The 18376-nt window shown below is 43.1% G+C and overlaps 1 protein-coding gene across 4 annotated transcripts in view; it reads left to right on the top strand.

The window, feature by feature from the left end:
* Nucleotides 1-13565, top strand: part of Ntm (neurotrimin) — a 407355-nt gene extending 393790 nt beyond the window's left edge. Inside the window, exons 6-9 of one of the 4 annotated variants that reach the window (XM_027411725.2) lie at nt 571-722; nt 3629-3664; nt 8735-8767; nt 13465-13565. In XM_027411725.2, coding sequence (XP_027267526.1) covers nt 571-722; nt 3629-3664; nt 8735-8767; nt 13465-13565 — 322 coding nt within the window. The remainder of the gene's footprint in view (nt 1-570; nt 723-3628; nt 3665-8734; nt 8768-13464) is intronic. The other 3 variants (XM_027411727.2, XM_027411726.2, XM_027411728.2) reach the window with 3 other exon arrangements.
* The last annotated feature ends 4811 nt before the right edge of the window (nt 13566-18376 follow it).

Genomic DNA, 18376 nt, shown 5'->3' with positions numbered 1-18376 from the left:
CCAATTCATAGCTTGGTTCTGATGTGAAGACTTCTTCCCTTATGGAGAACACTGCCAAAAACTAGGAAATAGGATCCATACCCATACTAGCTACAGAAGCATCCTCATGGTGGCTTGCAGAGCCTTGGACAGCACCCTTTACAAGATTCCCATCTATATAACAAGTTGGAGATAGAACAGTAGCATCTGTTCCCAGAGCAGGGTGTTTCGTGCCATCCCACAGAGCCAGAGGGCATTTCAGTGAGGGCAGTGGCTTACACCAGTTCACTGTCCTTTTGAGAAAGGAAGACACACACAGGAAAATCTCTGTAGAGATTTGTGCAGAAAGCTACCATAGCCAGGAACACTATTCCAGACTGACCTCTGAGGTAACTCTGGGCAGTTTTTCTCTTCCCAAGTCCCATGGAAACGTGTAATTCCATTAAGTGGATGAATCATTGTCATGGTGATACTATGTTGGGGAGGATGAGGGTATCATTAATTCTAGACTCTAAGTTTACCCTATGAGAAAAATTGACCTGTTTTTTCCCCTTTATTTCCCCCTTCTTTTTCTGTTGCTTGTTTGCCTAGACTGGTTGAAGGAAAGAAGGGAGTCAAAGTGGAAAACAGACCTTTCCTCTCAAAGCTTATCTTTTTCAACGTCTCTGAACACGACTACGGGAACTACACGTGTGTGGCTTCCAACAAGTTGGGCCATACCAATGCCAGCATCATGTTATTTGGTGAGACTCTGCCCTGAGATGGGTAACAAGGCAATGCTAAGTGGGGAAGGGTTGGTGGAGGGAAAGAGAGAATGGAGGAAAAGAAAAGGCTCAGAAGTGAGCCAAGTAGAGCAAATGAAAGAATAAGAAAGGAGAGAGAGAGAGACAGAGAGACAGAGACAGAGACTGAGACAGAGAGAGATTCATGCATGTAAGAATGTAGGCTTCAGAAGTGGGAAAGAAAAAATGGAATGTTCATTTATCTAAAATGACCAAAGTCCTGAAACAGGAGGAAAAGATGCCAAAAATGACTTTTTCCCCTTCAGGGATGTCTTTGAAACTGACTCAGAGATTATAATTGGACAAAATAGTTAAAATCAGAGAGGAGCCCTTATAGCTTCAGTCCTTTGCTCACTGGGCTAAATAACATGTTCCCTTTTCTGAAAGTTTCCCAGCCATTGGCACATAAGAAAATCTGAATGACATTCATAAGAGCTGAATCACAGCCCTTGGAATCCTTAATAATATTCATTTCAAAGATGGGAAGATAAAGAATAGGGAAAATGGGATTTTCCAAGTTCTCTATTTGTGTCAATGGCTAGCAAAGACATTTGCCCATCCTCACCATCATCTTGAAATATCTCATATTGTTCATTGTTCATGCACCAATTCCTTAACTCATTACTGAGGGACTAAGTTTATAAAGCATTTTTTTTCTGCCATCATTTCATATGTAGCCACTGTATTCATGGCAGAAGCAGTAAGCAACCTTCTTGGAAAACACTCTATGTCTACACCCTGTGAGCAATATCTACCCAGGAGTGAGCATGCCTGCCTAGCTACCAACAGGAACAACTTCAGATGTCTGCTAATGGCTTTAAAGCCTTAATGGGTTCAGATACTTCCGATGGGCCATGTGATTAATTCTGGTTGCCTTTAGAGCACATTTCTCCATACCCTACCAAGTTCAATGACTGTCAAATTTTCCAATCTGTTTCTCCCATTCTCTGTGTTAAAGATACACGGGAATGTGATACCATCTCCACTTCCCAGTCACACCTTCCCAGCCTCCTACTCAGCATTTGAAATGCACTCCAGCCTTAGCTGAGGGGGCTGGAAAAGGGAAGGCCATATTTGATCCCAGAACACAGAGCTGAGAAGGGGCAAGATGTGACTAGAGTGACTGAAATGCTTAGGACCTCGATATGCACAGTCATCACATTTGCCCATGTACCAGGATGGCCATGTGCCTCTCTTGTGCATGGATAGGATCACAAGTCCCCTTTGTGCATGAGAATAGTTATAAAAATTCTCCCATATACATGGAGTCATAAGTGCTCCTATAATCTCTCAGGCCTTTGGGAGTTGATGGGAGGCACCTGTCTGTATGCACAAAGGATAGGATTAGAAAGGGGGCAGGTCTATTGTCCTTTCCTTTAAAAATCTAAAGCATATAAGCAGTGTTCCCCTCAGCACCTCCCACATCCTGCTCTCTGGCCACAGCCATACCCATTCTTTCAAATAATCTTCCCCCTCCTTAAAACTCCTCTCTGTTCTAAGATGGAGAGAGAAATGGCTTTGCCGTTGGGTTTTGTTTTTTGTTTGTTTTTTTTTTTTTCCAGCAGACCCACATATGACAATCACGGCATTGTTTTTCCTCCATTCCCACCACCAATAAGAGATCATCCACCCTCTACCTCCTTTGGGATATTTTTGTCATTTTCAGCTTTCTAGAGTCTAGGGTTTGCTAAATATCCATTATGAACTAATAGCACCTTTGCAAATAAGTGGAGGAGGCCTGGGTCAACCGCAGATAAATGGAGCACAGGTGGAGATGCTCCTTAATGGAGGAGGTCTCAGAGCTGTAACCTACAAATTCTCTATGAAGGAGAGGCAAACTTGCAAACTCTTTCATATTTAGTGAATTACAAATCAATGTCATTTGTTAGTTTCATTTGCAATACTATTTCTGAGGAGCCCATCACAGAAGATCTCCATGGGTACCATTCTTCCATGGAGCTGGTGAAATCCCAATAATGTTTAAGTTGAGCATTTTCAACCCCTCCATCTCCAGCCAGGTGTAGTGGAGACATTATTGTGGCTCCCAAGTTCACAGGGAATGCTCTAAGTCATTTTCAGTAGGAGCCAACAAGCAGACCAGGCAGACTGGACAGCAGCACTTACTTTCATGAATATAGAGCATCCATGATTAAATTTTCTCCAGTGCCATTGCAGAAAGCCAGCTAAATTATTGTCATTTTGTCATCAACTTGCACAGAAATCATAAAAGTGTATCCTTTTCATGTCAAACTGAATAATGAGGGATTCTGGTGTAAGAAACTCCTAGTAAGCTTGTATCTTGGGAGATGTAAGTCTTACAGGAGTAGGATAGACCTTGCCATTAACAACCAATAAGGCTCTGAGTGTCTAGACTCTGGGACCATAGAGCCAGTCCTAGAATTCTGAGACTATTGTTTCCATATTCCTGAACCATAGTAGTTCCAGGGGGCCCTAATGAAATTTAGATTATGGTACCATGAGAACAGAAATTGCTGGATTTCATCTTTATCTGTAAGATAATGGGGTGAAGATGTGATGGTAAAAATTTCCCCCAGTAAGGAGCTTTATTCCTTTGTTTACATTTAGCTCCCAAGGTCAGCAGAAGCAAAGAAAGAATCCATCTGCACTGGAAAATACCTTGCTTCCCACAATCCCATCCCTATTAAGGGACAGAAAGCATTTCAATGTTTGTCTTGCTGCACCTTGTCCTATGGCCTTTGGTTTGTGTCTTCCTTTATTTATCCTTTCCGCTAGAAATGCTTGTGAAAGGCAGTATACAAACTATATATGAAAAATATATAGCGACTGTATATAATATATGTGTTTGTTTTCATTTTTCTCTCCTGTATGTCCCCCACCCGATTTAGAACTAAATGAGCCTACAAGCTCAACTTTATTGCAAGGTCAGTATCCCCCTTGCCTTGTGTTTTCTTCCCTTCGCCTTGGTCCCAAAGCCCTCACCCTGGCCCTCTTCCTCACCCTATCCCTGGTGTTGATTTCCTGATATTCCTAGCAGTAACATCGTCATTGCTAGGAATGTGGTAGAATCCTGGGGGCTTGGAAAATGCCACAGGAGCCTTTTCTTCTGCCCATCTTTCACACACACTATCTATCTAGGAGAGCTGAGATTAGTAAGGCCAATAAAGCATCATTAAAATGCCAAACCCAGAGATCAGCATGAGGGCTAAGGTTTCAGAAACTAAATGTGAACCAAAAAGAAGACAGTACAACCACTGACCACAGTGATACCCCAGTACAAAGGTATCTGAGTTTGCACATGAAGAGTTCTGTTTATGGTAATCAACAACAAACTCAGATGATTCTTATGGTGATTCCAACAGTCCAAGAAACGTCACCATTACCTAATCCACAGGTTTTCCAAGAAAGGCCTGGTGGCACAAATAGTGACCCAGGATGGGACACCAAAGAGCTGTAGCTCACAGTTGACCTTTAGGAGGCCCCAGTTCTTAGATGAGTCTAATAACCTCACTTGGATTTCCTTCCATCTTCTATGAAGAGTAATCTGCCTTTCGTAGTTGTCCTAGCTTCTGGCATTTAAAAGACTCCAAAGCACACTATCACATTTTGAGTCTCCATATACATATAAAAGACAGGGACTCCCTCCATACAGGACACATTCCACAGATTCATTTCTTTTCAGTTTCTTCTCCCCCTCCACTCTCATCTCTTGCCTATTCATGACTTGTGTAGCTCTTACCACTCTATGGATACTTGGTGTGTCTTCCCATTTCTTCCGGGGCCACTCAAGTAATGTGAGTGATATATTGCAAGGTTGTCACTGTCCTCTTCTAGAGGACAGTGGTTTTGTTTGCTTTTCTATGCTTTGTTTTTTGGTGTGTGTCATGCTGGATATTAAACTCACAGCCGCTCACATACTAGGCAATGGTTTACTGCTGAGCCTTTAATGACTATTTTGACTCCTGTGTTAACTCAGTGAGAACTCCCTATTCCCAACACAGTCTTGTGACCTCCCTCATCCCACCCCTCCCCTGCATACATCCTGTTCATCCATTTACATTCTAACTGTTTGAACACTCACAGAAGACAGCATTAGATGTGGGAGGTGGAGGGAAAGATAGAAAGAAATGAATATCAGGGAAGCTATGTGACAAGTGAAGAAAAATACTCTTATCATAAAAAGAGTCAGGGCTACATTATCTCCACCGTGCTGATGAGTCAGAACAGGAAAGTGAAACAAAGAACAGGTAAGAAAAAGGGGAAGTCCAGGGATGTATTCAGACTCAACTTGGGACGAAACTTCTGCCTTTGAACTCCCAAAGAGGCACCTTTCAGATTCAAAGTAAAGAACATCAGAAAAGCACTAATGTCCTTGGTAGAAAGGACAGATGCTGCCATGATGTTGTCAGCAGGTATTTCACTAATACTGACCAGTAGTCTACTGGACTCGAATGTAAAGCTAGGCCAGCTTTACAAGAAGTAGACCTTAGTCTCCTTATGTCCACTTATTTATCTGCATATGTTTCCCCCTTCCCATGACTGCTCTCCTATAGAATATATGACATAGCTGTTTTCTTCAGGAATACCTCCAAGGGATGCTCTTTGGGCATACAGAAAAACTTAGAGGAACGTCTGGGTTTCCACAACAGGAAACCCTTGGCCTTTAGAGAAACTCGAGGCTGCCTTGCTGCCTAATATCTAAATGGACAAGAAATGATAAGAGAATTTTGTTCCTCCTCAGCATTTTTGTCACCCTTGACATATTTCTCTGCCTCCCTTTTGCAAACACAACAGATTGCATGTCACTTTCCAGTATTAATATTTGGTGGTACAGGACTCTCAAAGTGATAAATAAGAACTTTGGGCTGTGCCATCATCCCTCACAGAGCTTCTGCATGGGTAAGAGCACAAGGCCCATGCTGCAGGCTCAGCAGCTCCCCAGCTTCTCTCCCCTCAACTATTGGTCCTCTATCTTCAATCTGCACAGATCTGATGAAATCAGTGGGCTCAGATTGTTGGCTTATTAATTCCCGTGAGCCTCCCAGTATTAAAGAATGGACAACAAAAGCAGATATCTCCTCCTAGATTTCAGAAAGAGATGATCAGTTCTTCCTGCAGAAAATTCAACATAGTTAGCTAGGCCAACCTACCAAGGAATCATGCAGTCAGCATTTCTATGGCATGTATATGAAAAAAAAATCTGTTATCTTTTTTCTAGAAGAGTGGGTTGAACAACCATATTCACCCAGAAGCAAATTTCTCCCTGTGAGATTTAGAGGCCAGCCCTGAACTTACCTAAGCACTTTGATTCAGCAAATAACTGAGCATTTATTTGCTTTGCTGACATAATGATCATTTCTGGAATGAACAGAAATATACAATATTATCTGACATAGGGGATTCTTTTCCTTTTTATGTATTTTCCCTTCCTTCCTCCCTGCCCCTCTCTTCCTCCTTCCCTTCTGTTGTTCTTTCTTGCCTCTTCCCATCAGCTTTCCTTTTTTTCTTTTTATCACACCACTATGGTTCTATCTGACTTTGTGCTAATATATCATTAGCAAAGGGATCGGATAATTTTTAATTAAGTTCCTATTGAAGAAAAATACTTGGATTGCTAAGAAGTGCTTATTTTTAAATTTTTAGTGCTTGTGTGTGTGTGTGTGTGTGTGTGTGTGTGTGTGTGTGTGTGTGTGTGTTTTGCCTGATTGCATGACTTTGTAACCTGTGCATGCCTTGTAATATAAGGTGTTAGATCCCCTGGAAATAGAGTTATAGGTTGTTATGAACTGCCATGTAGTACTGGGAATTGAATCTGGGAACTCTGTAAGAACAGCCAGGGCTCTCAACCACTGAACTATCTCTCCATCCCCCATTTCCCCCCCCCACCATTTTTTCTTTTTTGATGGCTGTCCTGGAACTCACTAGGTACATCAGGCTGGTCTCAAACTCACAGAGATCTGCCTGTCTCTGCCTCCCAAGTGTTGGGATTTAAGAGGAATGTAATCATGCCCAGCTGTGTTTCTTTTCTTGATAGTTAAGATGTCACTCAAAGTCTATATCTTAGGGCTGTCACTGGCTTAAGAGGTTCTTACAAAGTTCACAGGATGACAGAATGTTACCATGACAGAGAGGATGATGTCAAACCTCCTGTACTTCTTCTTGATGCTAGAGCAAAAGTGGCTTACAGTCCATAGAAGGAAGAGCAGGCCTGCTTTCCCCTGTGCTGCATTAAGCAAGGGTTGGCTAAAACACTGTGACCTAGAAAAGACCTAAAAAGAATGAGTTCTAGATAAGGTCAAGACAAGTGGCCAATTGCCCTTTACCTTGTGGATGCTAAAGAATTGAGTTTCTTTCAAATAGCTACAATAGGAATCCAGGGCTGAGGGCGCTGAATGGGAACAATTATGTGTAAATTGTTTCTGGATTTCCTGTGGGTTCCTGTAACAGGAATGTGTGCCTTTAGTTTATACCTCTTCCTCAAAGCCCCAGGTCTACATAGAAACTACATCTGTCTTCCTGCAGCCCTATTTGAGCCAGTACCCACAATACTCTGTGGGTAACAGCCTACAGGACACCTTATATTTTTACTGCTTGTGGTCTACAGGCAAAGTCTGCATGGTTTCTTTATCACCCAACATCTCTCCAGGATGTCCTTCCTTCCATTCACCTTCCTTCTTGACACTGACACCAGTAAATCAGCAGCCCCTCAGCTTCTGGACTGTTCCAAGGGCCAAGGATATATTCCAAAAGACTGTCCATGCTGTGCATAAGACATATGGAGCCAACACATCTGGCTTCCCCCTCCCATCTAAACTTCACTTAGGGCATCCCTTCAATGACCAAACATTGGTCACTTCTCACATCTTTATTAAGGTTGGTAATATTTACTTAGTTCAGGAGGTTTCGTAGGCCTGGTGTCATTAAGGTATAACTAAGAGTCTGAAGCACAAAATGCATTTGCCTTACTACAAACACTGTAGTTGGAGTTAGGATGCACTGTATCAAAGGCTGCTATCTCTCTGAATGTGAGGACCTCTGCACAAAGAACAGACTCCTTGTACAACACTTTAGGACCCGAAGCCCAAAGCTTTGATGATGCTTCATGTGCTCCCTGTATGCAGATGAACAACTGCACAGGCCCATGGCTAGAAAAGAAAGTAAAAGGTGAATGGTTATCACAAATCAAGCCATCAAAGCCCTTGGCAGCCACAGAAAAACTGAAAAGGCTCTGTATAATCTTCTGAGAGCTTACAGTCAGGAAAATGGGAGCTCTTACACCATCTAGTCAACAGAGCAGTCTCTGTCTTTATGTATTTACAGGGGCTTCTGGAAAGTTCCACTCTTGCAACACAGGTACAGCTATCAATGTCTCTCATGGCCCCAGAGAGAGTGTCATCAGGCCAGCTTGTAGTCAGATATTAAAGGTCAAGATTCTCCTGCCATCTAAGAGCTAACTCATCAGTGTTTCTAAAAGACAAGGCCTAACTAAAATCAAGTCAGACTTTTACCTTATATAATTAGCATGGTTACCCAGACTCAAATTGCTATAGTATATATCCTACTGTATCTGCCAACTTTATACTTAACACCACAGAATTCAGTGAATTGGGGGACAGTTTGATGAGAGCATGGACATTTCTATGAAGATGTTTTGCCTCAGTGGCTGAAATTCCAAAGGACTGGATGTCTTCTAAGATCAAGTGTATATATGCAGGCTCTGTGTCAGGCTGTGACTCACAGCAATTGCCATCCATATTCTTCCTTGCCTCCAGTCCACTTCTAGCTAAAATAATAATATCAATAGTAATAATAAATAAATACTGAATGGCTATGGGTGATGGACAGTGGCCAGCATAACTAGAGGCAAGTCTAAGGGGCCTGGGCAATCTCCTGGGCCAATAACTCTGGCTTGTTTCTAAGACCATCTGAGGGCAAAGTAAGCACTTGAAGATGCTTTCTGCCTTAACAGTAGCTTATTTTTAATTTCTTTTTAGAAGTGAAAACTACAGCCATGACCCCTTGGAAAGGTTTGTATATTTACTTCTCAGGCAGCTGATGCCTTAGTGGGAACGGATATGCAGTTTTCTTCACCTCTTCCTAGATGCCTTCTTCTTTAAGCTCACCCTTAAGCATTCTAGAGGGACCTCTCCCTGACTCTTGAGTGATTTGCCATCAACCTAGATTAACTCCATTCCCAATGACATCACATCCTGTATGAGTTGCTCCACTTGCACGAGTTTAACTGGTCCTTATGGTGGCACTAATGAACACCTGCCTGTATTCAGAAGAGCTGGGTTTTGGGACCCTGGAACTGGGCTTGCCTTATTACCTCCATGAAGCTCTCTCTAATGCAACAATCTTCTCAAGCCATAGCTTTGCATGCTGCCTTTTCTTAGCCCTTGCTCTCCTTCTCTAACTTGGAGCTAGAAGGAAAGTGGGGAGAGGGAGGGGGACTTGGGAGGAAAAGGGAGGTTCTTGGGTGATTCACTGGGACAGGAATAAAATGTGTCTTATTTGAGGCTTTCATGGCAGCCAGATGTTTCCGATGGATAATTGACACTCATTCCAGCTCTGTGAGACCCTAACTGTCCTGGTAATTAGTCTCTTTAGACCTCCGCTGCTCTCTAATGAGATAGTGGCAATAAAGGCATCCAATGTGGAATGGAGGCGTGGCTGGGTGAAGAACAGATGCCTTATCTGAGTGACTGTGTCACCAAACAGATGGGATGAGCTGTCACTTCCCTAGCATCTATAGGGAAAAAGCCTTGCTCTTAGAAGGCTTTGACCTATGCCTCCCTGGACCAAAGATCTTCACCCCATGGCACTCTTTTCTCTGGTATCTGCTCAGTATTTTCTCAGGGTGGGGCAGACCAGCCTTCAGCAGTGCCCAGATGGGTTAGCCATTGACCTCACCCTTCTGGGAAGATACATGATCTGAGCTGGTGGGAAGCAAATTGCATATGGAAACTGCAGCCAAGGGACCGGAGGGGTCTCCTAAGCTCCCAAAAGAAAACTTTCCACAAATTCCAAAAGAAATTGTAATCCTCAGCCCAGTCCCCAGACACTGTAATAGCACCACATCACTCTTGAATCCCTGGTTCATGAGGCTTTGCTTCCAGGTAGAGTCGCTCAGTACTGGGACCTTTGGTGACTTTGTTGGACAGAGTTAGAAAAGGGGAGAAAGAATTTCTGTAAGAGAAATTGAGATAAAGCAGAAGACACAGAGGTGAAAATATTTTTGTGTCTTATATGGTTTGCTTTTTAAAAACAAGTATAATTATAAGAAAAAAGAGGAACAGAAGCACAAGGCAAACAGAGACATGTCAGCATCAGTCAGGGCTCTCTCCCTTAGTCAGTTAAAAATGAATACCTGCCATGGTCAGTGAGACACATACCCTGCCATTAGGAAGTCAAAGGAAGCCAGATGTGGTGCTATACACCTATGACCCCAGAACTCGGGATCCTGAGGCAGGAAGATTAAGATTTCTCATTCATCCTGAGCTAGATAGGGAGTTCCTGTCTAAAACAAACCACAAGCAGGGAGGAGGGAAGAACCAGTTTTAGTTGGTAATAGCACTTAGCGGAAACTGTGTGTCAGACAAATAAGAGAATTAGAATATTAGAATTCTGGGGCACATTTAATAGCAGAATGGATATGTTACTGAGAGAATCCAGGAATCCTACCTGTAGGAAACCGCCTTGAAGCTGGAATAATGAATAGGAGTGAGTTAAAAAAAAAAAAAAAGAATGTTTCAGACAAATGGGTAGAGGATATGAGCATTGGAAAGAAAAAGAATATGGCTTGGGAGTACCAGCCAGCCAGTGTGTGTGTGTGTGTGTGTGTGTGTGTGTGTGTGTGTGTTGTGTGTGTGTGTGTGTGTGTTTGTCTGTGTATATGTCTTTTTCTGCCTGTGTGTCTCTGTGTGTGTCTGCCTCTGTGTCTGTCTGTCTGTCTGTATGTTTGTGTGTCTGTGTGAATGTGTGCCTCCATGCACTGGATCAAGAATATTTAAGAAAACATGGCAGGAAGACAGCCTATGTGGGCAGATAGCTGGCAGATAATACAATGTGATGGTGAACATTCTACCAGATGTTTTGGTTAAGGCTGTAGCATTCAGCTGGAACAAATTGGAGGTGTGGGGACATTGCTCTGAAGTTAATGTAAGGGATAAATGTGAGAGGTCCCAGCAGCTGGTGGCAGTGGTAGCTGGTGAACTGTGACTTGGAAGGTGAGTCACTGCAGGTATGTCTTCCAGCAGGCATGGACAGACATCTTACCTTGGGCTGTCTGTCTGCTTCTCCTTCATTCTGAGTCAGGTTTTCCCATAGGTGCTAAAGAGACAGACAGGGTGTGGAGGAGAAAGAGTGTGTGTGCATAGCGTGGAGGTGGTGGGCAGTCGGGACAAGGTTACTCAGGCCTGAATAAGAACAGCAGGAAAGCCCAGTGAATCTCACCAAGACTACCCTTCCTCCAAGCAAGGTGATGTGTTCACAGGCACTCTTTGGCTTTGTAGAGTTTATTGGCCTAAGAGCCGTCCCTGTAGACTTCCTGTACTGTTTCCCAGCATACAATTCAACCACAGTGGAACTCCAAGGTGTGTACTAATGTAACTGAACAAAAGCCTCAGTGAGAGCCTCCAACAAAGCTACCTGGCCACTGTACAGAGGATCTAGGCTGGACACAAGGTGTTCAGCCTTACATGGACTATTCTTATTTGGGAACCAGGCAAGGCTTCTGTTGTATGCTTGTTGCATTGTGGCTTCTGCCCTTCAGTTAAGTATGAAAGAGGGAGATGAAGGAGAAAAGGATTGTCCAAGTGTTCTCAAGGGGCTGGCATTTGTTCTCCATCTCTTTTGCCCCTAGCTATCTTTCTGACCATGGCAGGCTGTTGGGCAGGAATGGGCTTTAAAGCCGAACACCTGGGTATTGAGAAAGAGGGGGGCATGTGCTACAGTCTGTGGTCTGATAGATTCTCACAGATTAAGTACACAGGACTTGTTTTAAATTGCACTGGGCAAGGCACATGTAGAAATATGGAATGGACCACTCACTTTACCAGGGATGAAATGGAACCCGGCTTTCAAGGTCTGTATATAAGATCTCACAGCCACAGGCACAAACAAGGGGCAAAGTAGAAAGAACAGAGCAGTTCAGAGAGAAAAGACTCCCTAAAATTATAAGATGTAATGCCTTTCCTTGGGGAGTCAAGGAGCGACATCACTCTGTGAGAACAAGGAAAGCATGTGAAGACAACAATGTGTGGATCTAGAGAGGGAGTTCTTAGTGCCCCCTTGGAAGGAAAGCTGGCAGCAAGATTGTAGAATGTGTGAACACTTTGTCTCTATATGACAAACAATTGAAAGGTAAGTCCTCAGTAAATTCCTGATCATGCTTCGTCATCACCTGTGTCCCCAAGAATGTTTTCTACTTTGTGTTTCCTGGATCACTTCTCCTGGCAGGCACAGAGCAGAGCAGGGTTCTCTGTGCTTTTCAGCACGATGACTCAACGTTACCAGGAATCTCCCAGTGTGTGACTCTTGTGACCCAGGCCCACATGAAGTTGGCAGCTGCTGACGTCAAAGGACCGAGACATGCAATCATATGGGCAGTAGCTAGGTCAGAAATTCTAGGACTTGACAGAATAATCCCATGTGCAATCAGGAAACCTAGTTGAATCTGGCCTGATTTAACCAGAAGTGACTCCAGTGCTGAGCTCCCGAGTCAGATGATCAGGTTCTGGCACTGTTCGGGTGAGGACGGGGACTAAATAGCTCTGAGAAATTCAATGTACCAGAGCAGATCAGAGCAGCTCCAATCAGAGGGGACATGTCCCTGTTCATTAAATGTCTAAAGCATCTGGTTTCTGACAGTATGTACTATTCCATAATCATTGTTTCCTTTTTTCATGCAAACCCTTGGACCCAAGAGCTAAAGTAGCCGGGAAGTTTATATGTAACAACAGGGAAGCTACTGGGGAGTTTCACCACCTTGGAGTTAGTTCTCTTGCCTCTTGTGTTTGGCAAAGAGTATCTATTTGTAAACCAGGTGAATAAGTGCCTCTTAACAAAGCTTGCCTCTCAATAGTCATTCAATGAAGAAGGTGCTGCACACCAATTTCCATGTCAATCCCTAGGTACATTCTTGTCCACACAGCACATGGTCTTGTTCCTGACTTAGTCTTCTCTCTACCCTGTGTGAGATGGTTTGGGCTTATCAGACACTTGAGCTTAAGTCTGATGATACCTCATCCAGATGACAAAGAAGCCAAGGACTCCAGGGGGAATCCCAGCACCACCCTGAGACTGAGAGAGTCATTTTGTTCAGTGGAACAGCAGCAGGGAGACAGACGTCAGGCAGGGCCCACCAAGTCCTTTCCTGAACAGGCTGTGAAGCCTGAAGGCTCTGGAAATGTCTGCGGCAGTCAGACCTCAGAAGGTGACGGGTAATGAGGCAAGTAGCCAGGCGATCAAGGATTTGACATTATTGAAGCATGTTATTGCCATGGGCAAATGACAATTCTGCAGCATCTTGTCGGTTTGCCAGGGAAGGCTTGTGTTTACACACTGAGTATCCATTTGACTGTCTTACAATGTTCTGTTGTTAGAACACTAGTTGTTCATCCTAAAGAGAAGCCTCAGTGGAAGTGGCAGCAGACCAAGTGACAGGTGATAAGTTCTCCCATCTTGCTGCAAGTAGCTCATGACATGTGTGTTCTCTCCACAGGCCCAGGTGCTGTCAGTGAAGTGAACAATGGGACATCAAGGAGGGCAGGCTGCATTTGGCTCCTCCCTCTTCTGGTCTTACACCTGCTCCTCAAATTTTGATGGGAGTCCCTGTCCCTCCTGGGGAGAGCTGCCGCCACTGCATCTCAATACAACAGCACTGCAACACGACAGCGACAAGTCAGAATCCAATGAAATTCAGAGAATCACAGCCAATGGGACAGAAATTCAAGGGAGGGGAACAAACAATACTGTGGGAAAGAAAAAAGTTTAAAAAAAAAAAGGAAATTTGAAAATTGCCTTGCAGATATTTAGGTACCACTGGGTTTTCTTTCTTTTCCCAAATGGGAAGAAGGCACACCTGGCTTGGACCCACCCACAAGCTGCACTGTGTGACCTCTCTGTTGCCAGGGTGGGCAAGGGCTCAGCCACTCTGCCCACTAAAGTGCCCCACCATGGAACATTCTGGAGTCGGCCATCCCAAATTCCATCGGTCCATAGAGACAAGCACAGAGTGAGAAACAGGGGCCTAGACGTGCCACAGAGGGCCCTTTGGTGGGCTGCGCCATGGTGGCATGTGTCATGAAGTGTGAAATCAGAAGAAAACAAAAACAAAAACAGACAACAACCGAAAAAAGAAAGAAAAGGAAACAAGACAGCCTGACAGCACCATAATCCCACAAGCGACAGTCACAAAATAATATCGTTAAACTTTTGTTTTGTTTTGCTTTGTTTCTCATTTTACCACATGGACATCATGGATAATAAGGGATTCTGATTCATTATTAATTTTATTAATTATATTTTCTGATATGAGTCTAGAACTTAGTGCAAAAGCAAGAGACAAAACTAAAAATACACAGGAGAGGGGTGAAGAGAAGCGTGTTTATTAAGCATTAAAAGCAATTAGTGTACTTTTTACCTAGGTTTACAACTGGTGGACCACACACCAGGTCCTAACCACCTGGTGAGGATTTGGCAAATCCACCAGACACACATCTGATTTAACAAACACTCCACCAGCGTTACAGCCTCCTCCTCATTCTGGCATTTCATGCAGACAGCACTATGCTATCTACCTACTGCTTAGAAATGGAAGGTTGATCTGCACTCTATCTTGGTTTCTTGGCTATGCTTCTTTTGATGACATATATTATACAGTATATATATATATATATACATATATTTTTTTTGTTAGAGTTCTAGCCATTTTGTTTCTCAGCAGGGTCCTTTCTCAGACATTACTGCATGCTGTATATGGCGTTAGCTGTGTGTTGATCTTCTAAAAGATGATAGAGTTTACTGGTAATTGTGTAATCAGATCCTTCCTTTTTTTCTTGGGTTATTTACATGTCAGAGTAATTTCTAAAAAGCAGAAAGGACAACAGAAACAATAACTAATACCAGGCGCAGCATCTTTCCAGGTGTGGCTCTCTGAGGAGGAGGCCGCCAGCTTGGCTTCTCCATCACACCTTGGGGCATTAATGGACAGCAAGCAACTGAACCAACTAAACCAACAGTCAGTCAGTAATCACTTGCTTTAGCCCATTGCGGGAATCCCTGATGCCTTTGTGACTACTGGAGAACTTAACCCTCTTGGTTTATTTTATTTAATTTTCCACCTTCGTGTGAGTGTGTATGAAAGAGAAGAAAAATGCAGTTTTTAGGTAACCATTTTTTTTCCTTCCCCAAAATCTGGGGACCAGAGAGGCCTCGGGGAGGGGTCCTGGATGTGATGAGGGAAAGTGGGATTGGGGGATAGGGGAGGGATGGGTTGTCTCTGACTTGACATTAAAAAGTGTTCCATGTCCCTCTTCACTTGGTGTGATAGCTCATTCTGTAATGGGGGTGGGGCTGTGAATTTGCCTGGCTGTCTGAAGAATGGAAGTGGGGAGCTTGCCTTGGCAAGTGCTCTGCTAAATAGCCAGTGGGGTCTTGAGACTTCCCCCATCCTCCCTGTTGATGCAAAGAGAGCCAAAATTTTCTGGGGACCTTGTCTTCAATACCTTCAGGGAGTTTTGTTGGAAGCTACCTCTATCCTGCTGTTGTTATTCGATTCCTTTGTGGGTCAGATAGTCAAGTCCGGTCACAGCTGTTAGTTCCAATGATTTCATCATGGTATGTATGGAATAACCCCCAATCTTAAGAATTAAAACTCTGAGGACTGACTGCTTTCCATGTCTGTCACCACTACCCCCAAACCAAACATAGACCCATAAATTAAGAGGAAACAAAGATTTCAATATAACAATATTCAAATAATACTAAGACTGATTCTGGAAATGAAACATATAGAAGATTAATTGTGAGTCAGAAATGAGGTATAGGCCTGATAAGTCAGGAATTATGGCCCTTGTAACTTTAGGCATCAGCTTTGCCCCTTAAGGAGTCAGGATATTTGTATGGAGTGCTGGCATTTCCAGTTGCCGATAGCAACATTGACATGGAATCCCTGACTTTATTTCTCTTTGACTCCTTTGTCCTCCCACATCAACCTCACCCTTCACTGGAAATTTCAAGTACCAGACACCTAAATAGTGCGTGGAATAGTCTGGCTAGGTCTTTTAGACCCTGGCTGCGTTGGTCTTACCCATGCCCTGTTTCACAGCCACTGGAAGTAAGGGGCCTTATATTTTCTTAGGATGCAAAGTATGAGTAGAAAATCGAGACAGGAATTAAAAGCAGAGAAAGATTTACCAGATGCAGCAGGTAAGTAGAATGGGGCTTATTTCCAAAACAGTGCTCTCCTAGAACCCAGAAAGTATAGGGAATTGATGCTGGGAGACTGTAACTACTTATTCATATAGGAAAGTACTTTATGTAGTGGGCCCGGAGACACAAACCCATTGCTTTCTGTTACACTGTGTGCTCAATTTTCTCTAAGCCTAAAACTGCTCCAAGAAATAAAGCCAATACTTTCTTAATTATAGGGGGAAACGAATGAAGGTGCCAAGTGAGAGTTTCTAAACTTTCCATGCCTCTGTCAACTGGTGGATTTAGCTTACACATCACAGCTCACCAGAATCAAGTAGAGAAAACATGGATGACAATTGTTTCTAAAGTGGAAGCCAGAAATCCCCCTGGATAGGCTATTTCAGAACAGTTGCAAAGATACACTACCCAAGCTTCACTTGCTGAGACAAGAGAACATGACTCCCAACCTCTGTTGGAATGGATTTCTCTTTCAAATAAACCACTGCTAGATATCTATGAACAGCTACTATACTGCTACTTGCTGACATTACCAATATCATTATCACTAATCATGCCTCAGATCAGCCTATGACCATCATGCCCTGAATTAATGTCAGCCAGGGCCAGCACTGTAAGGTAACACTGATGAGTAAGGCTTGGTTCTATCACTGTCAACTCATGCTCCTTTTGCCTGTGGTTCTTTGGTGATCGGGTTATGGAAGAGCATGTTCGTGGGGGACCGTTTCCCCATCACTGATGGGTTCACCAGTCGACAGATCTCCCTACTGTATCTTGGAAGTAAAAGTTTCTTCTCTTCTGGTTAGCAGATCTATGAGCCCCAGATTGCTTAGGAAACTCAAAGTGAATGGCATTCTCCTTCCTCAGCCTTCAAGTCAATTTAGGGTTCATCACAGAGGCAGTCAGGAGCTGATAGGAACTTAGAGAAAAACTCTTGGTCCTTCCTCTGTTGGAAACAATAATGTGCTCAACCTGTTTATTAGAATCTGTGGAAACAATCATCCAGAATAGAACCTGTGGTGATGTTTTTCTTCATGCCAAATTGAATATAAGTTCAAGTATACTGGACCACTTGTAACTCACAGATGAGACACCATCCTACTTAAGATCCACTCCATCCATCTCAACATTAGGATGTCCCTTAGGGAAAGTGTCATCAGAGACTGGCAATTTACTATACCATGGCAGCCTCTATGAATGCAAAGAAGACAGATGTAGATGAACAAGCCCTAACCATTTTCACCAAAACTCCTATAGTTCTGTTCACCTTCCAACAGAACACCTGCTCTTATCCAGACACACAGATGTGCAATATGTTTCTATCATCCATAAATGAGCCTTCCACACACATACTCTCCACAATGGATCTGAATATCTATCTTGAAACATGGTGACTACTCATTCAAGGTTTGCCCTCTGACTGTAGACAGTACCAATTGGGAGCTATGATCACAGTCAGTGATGCACTAGTGGTCACATTGTGTGCTGTGGCTGGTGATGATGAATGCCAGTTACTGCTCTTTAAGCTGGAGATAAGGTAGTGGATGAATTAACACAAAAATCTGATTGCATGTTGTTGCGTTTCACTAGCCTCTCCCATCTTTATTTTCTACTGTCTGGACCTTGAGTTTATCTTGGAAGACAGTAGCCCTTGTCATTCACAAGAACCTACTGTGTAGATATGTTTGATTAAAAAGTGTACAGTGTGAGCTCAGCAAATCACTGATGATATTCTAATACTATAATTGTGAATAAAAATGAGCTACTTGTCATTTAAAGAGAAAAAATATATGCAAAGGGATGATTATTGAAAACTAGCAATCTTTGTTCATGCAGAACCACAATGCCAGGTGACAAGTACACCTGGCCAAAAGCATCTGTGCATGCCAGTCATTCACTTTCAGCAGACAATCAGCTAAAAACAATTGGCATCAGTAGTGTCTGATAAAGGGAATAAAACCATCTCTTTTCAACTTACAGTTTTTAAAATTCTAAGCCAAATGCCAGAGCTAATTTGAATCAGACCTTGTTCATTGGTATTTGATTGTGTGGTTAGTATTTCCTTTGTTATTCTTTGGCTCCCCAATCAAGCCACTCGAAGCATTGGATCTTCCTTCTCTCTATTCTTAATTTAAACATTATTTCCATGAGCACTTGACTTCATCCTCCTGTAAAGCACTAAATACAAATTAATATCCTCA

The sequence above is a fragment of the Cricetulus griseus genome, chromosome 4 (genome assembly GCF_003668045.3).
Source record: "Cricetulus griseus strain 17A/GY chromosome 4, alternate assembly CriGri-PICRH-1.0, whole genome shotgun sequence".
Taxonomy (NCBI): Eukaryota; Metazoa; Chordata; class Mammalia; order Rodentia; family Cricetidae; genus Cricetulus; species Cricetulus griseus.
Note: the sequence above shows the minus strand (reverse complement) of the source record. Positions and strands in the feature narration are given on the sequence as shown.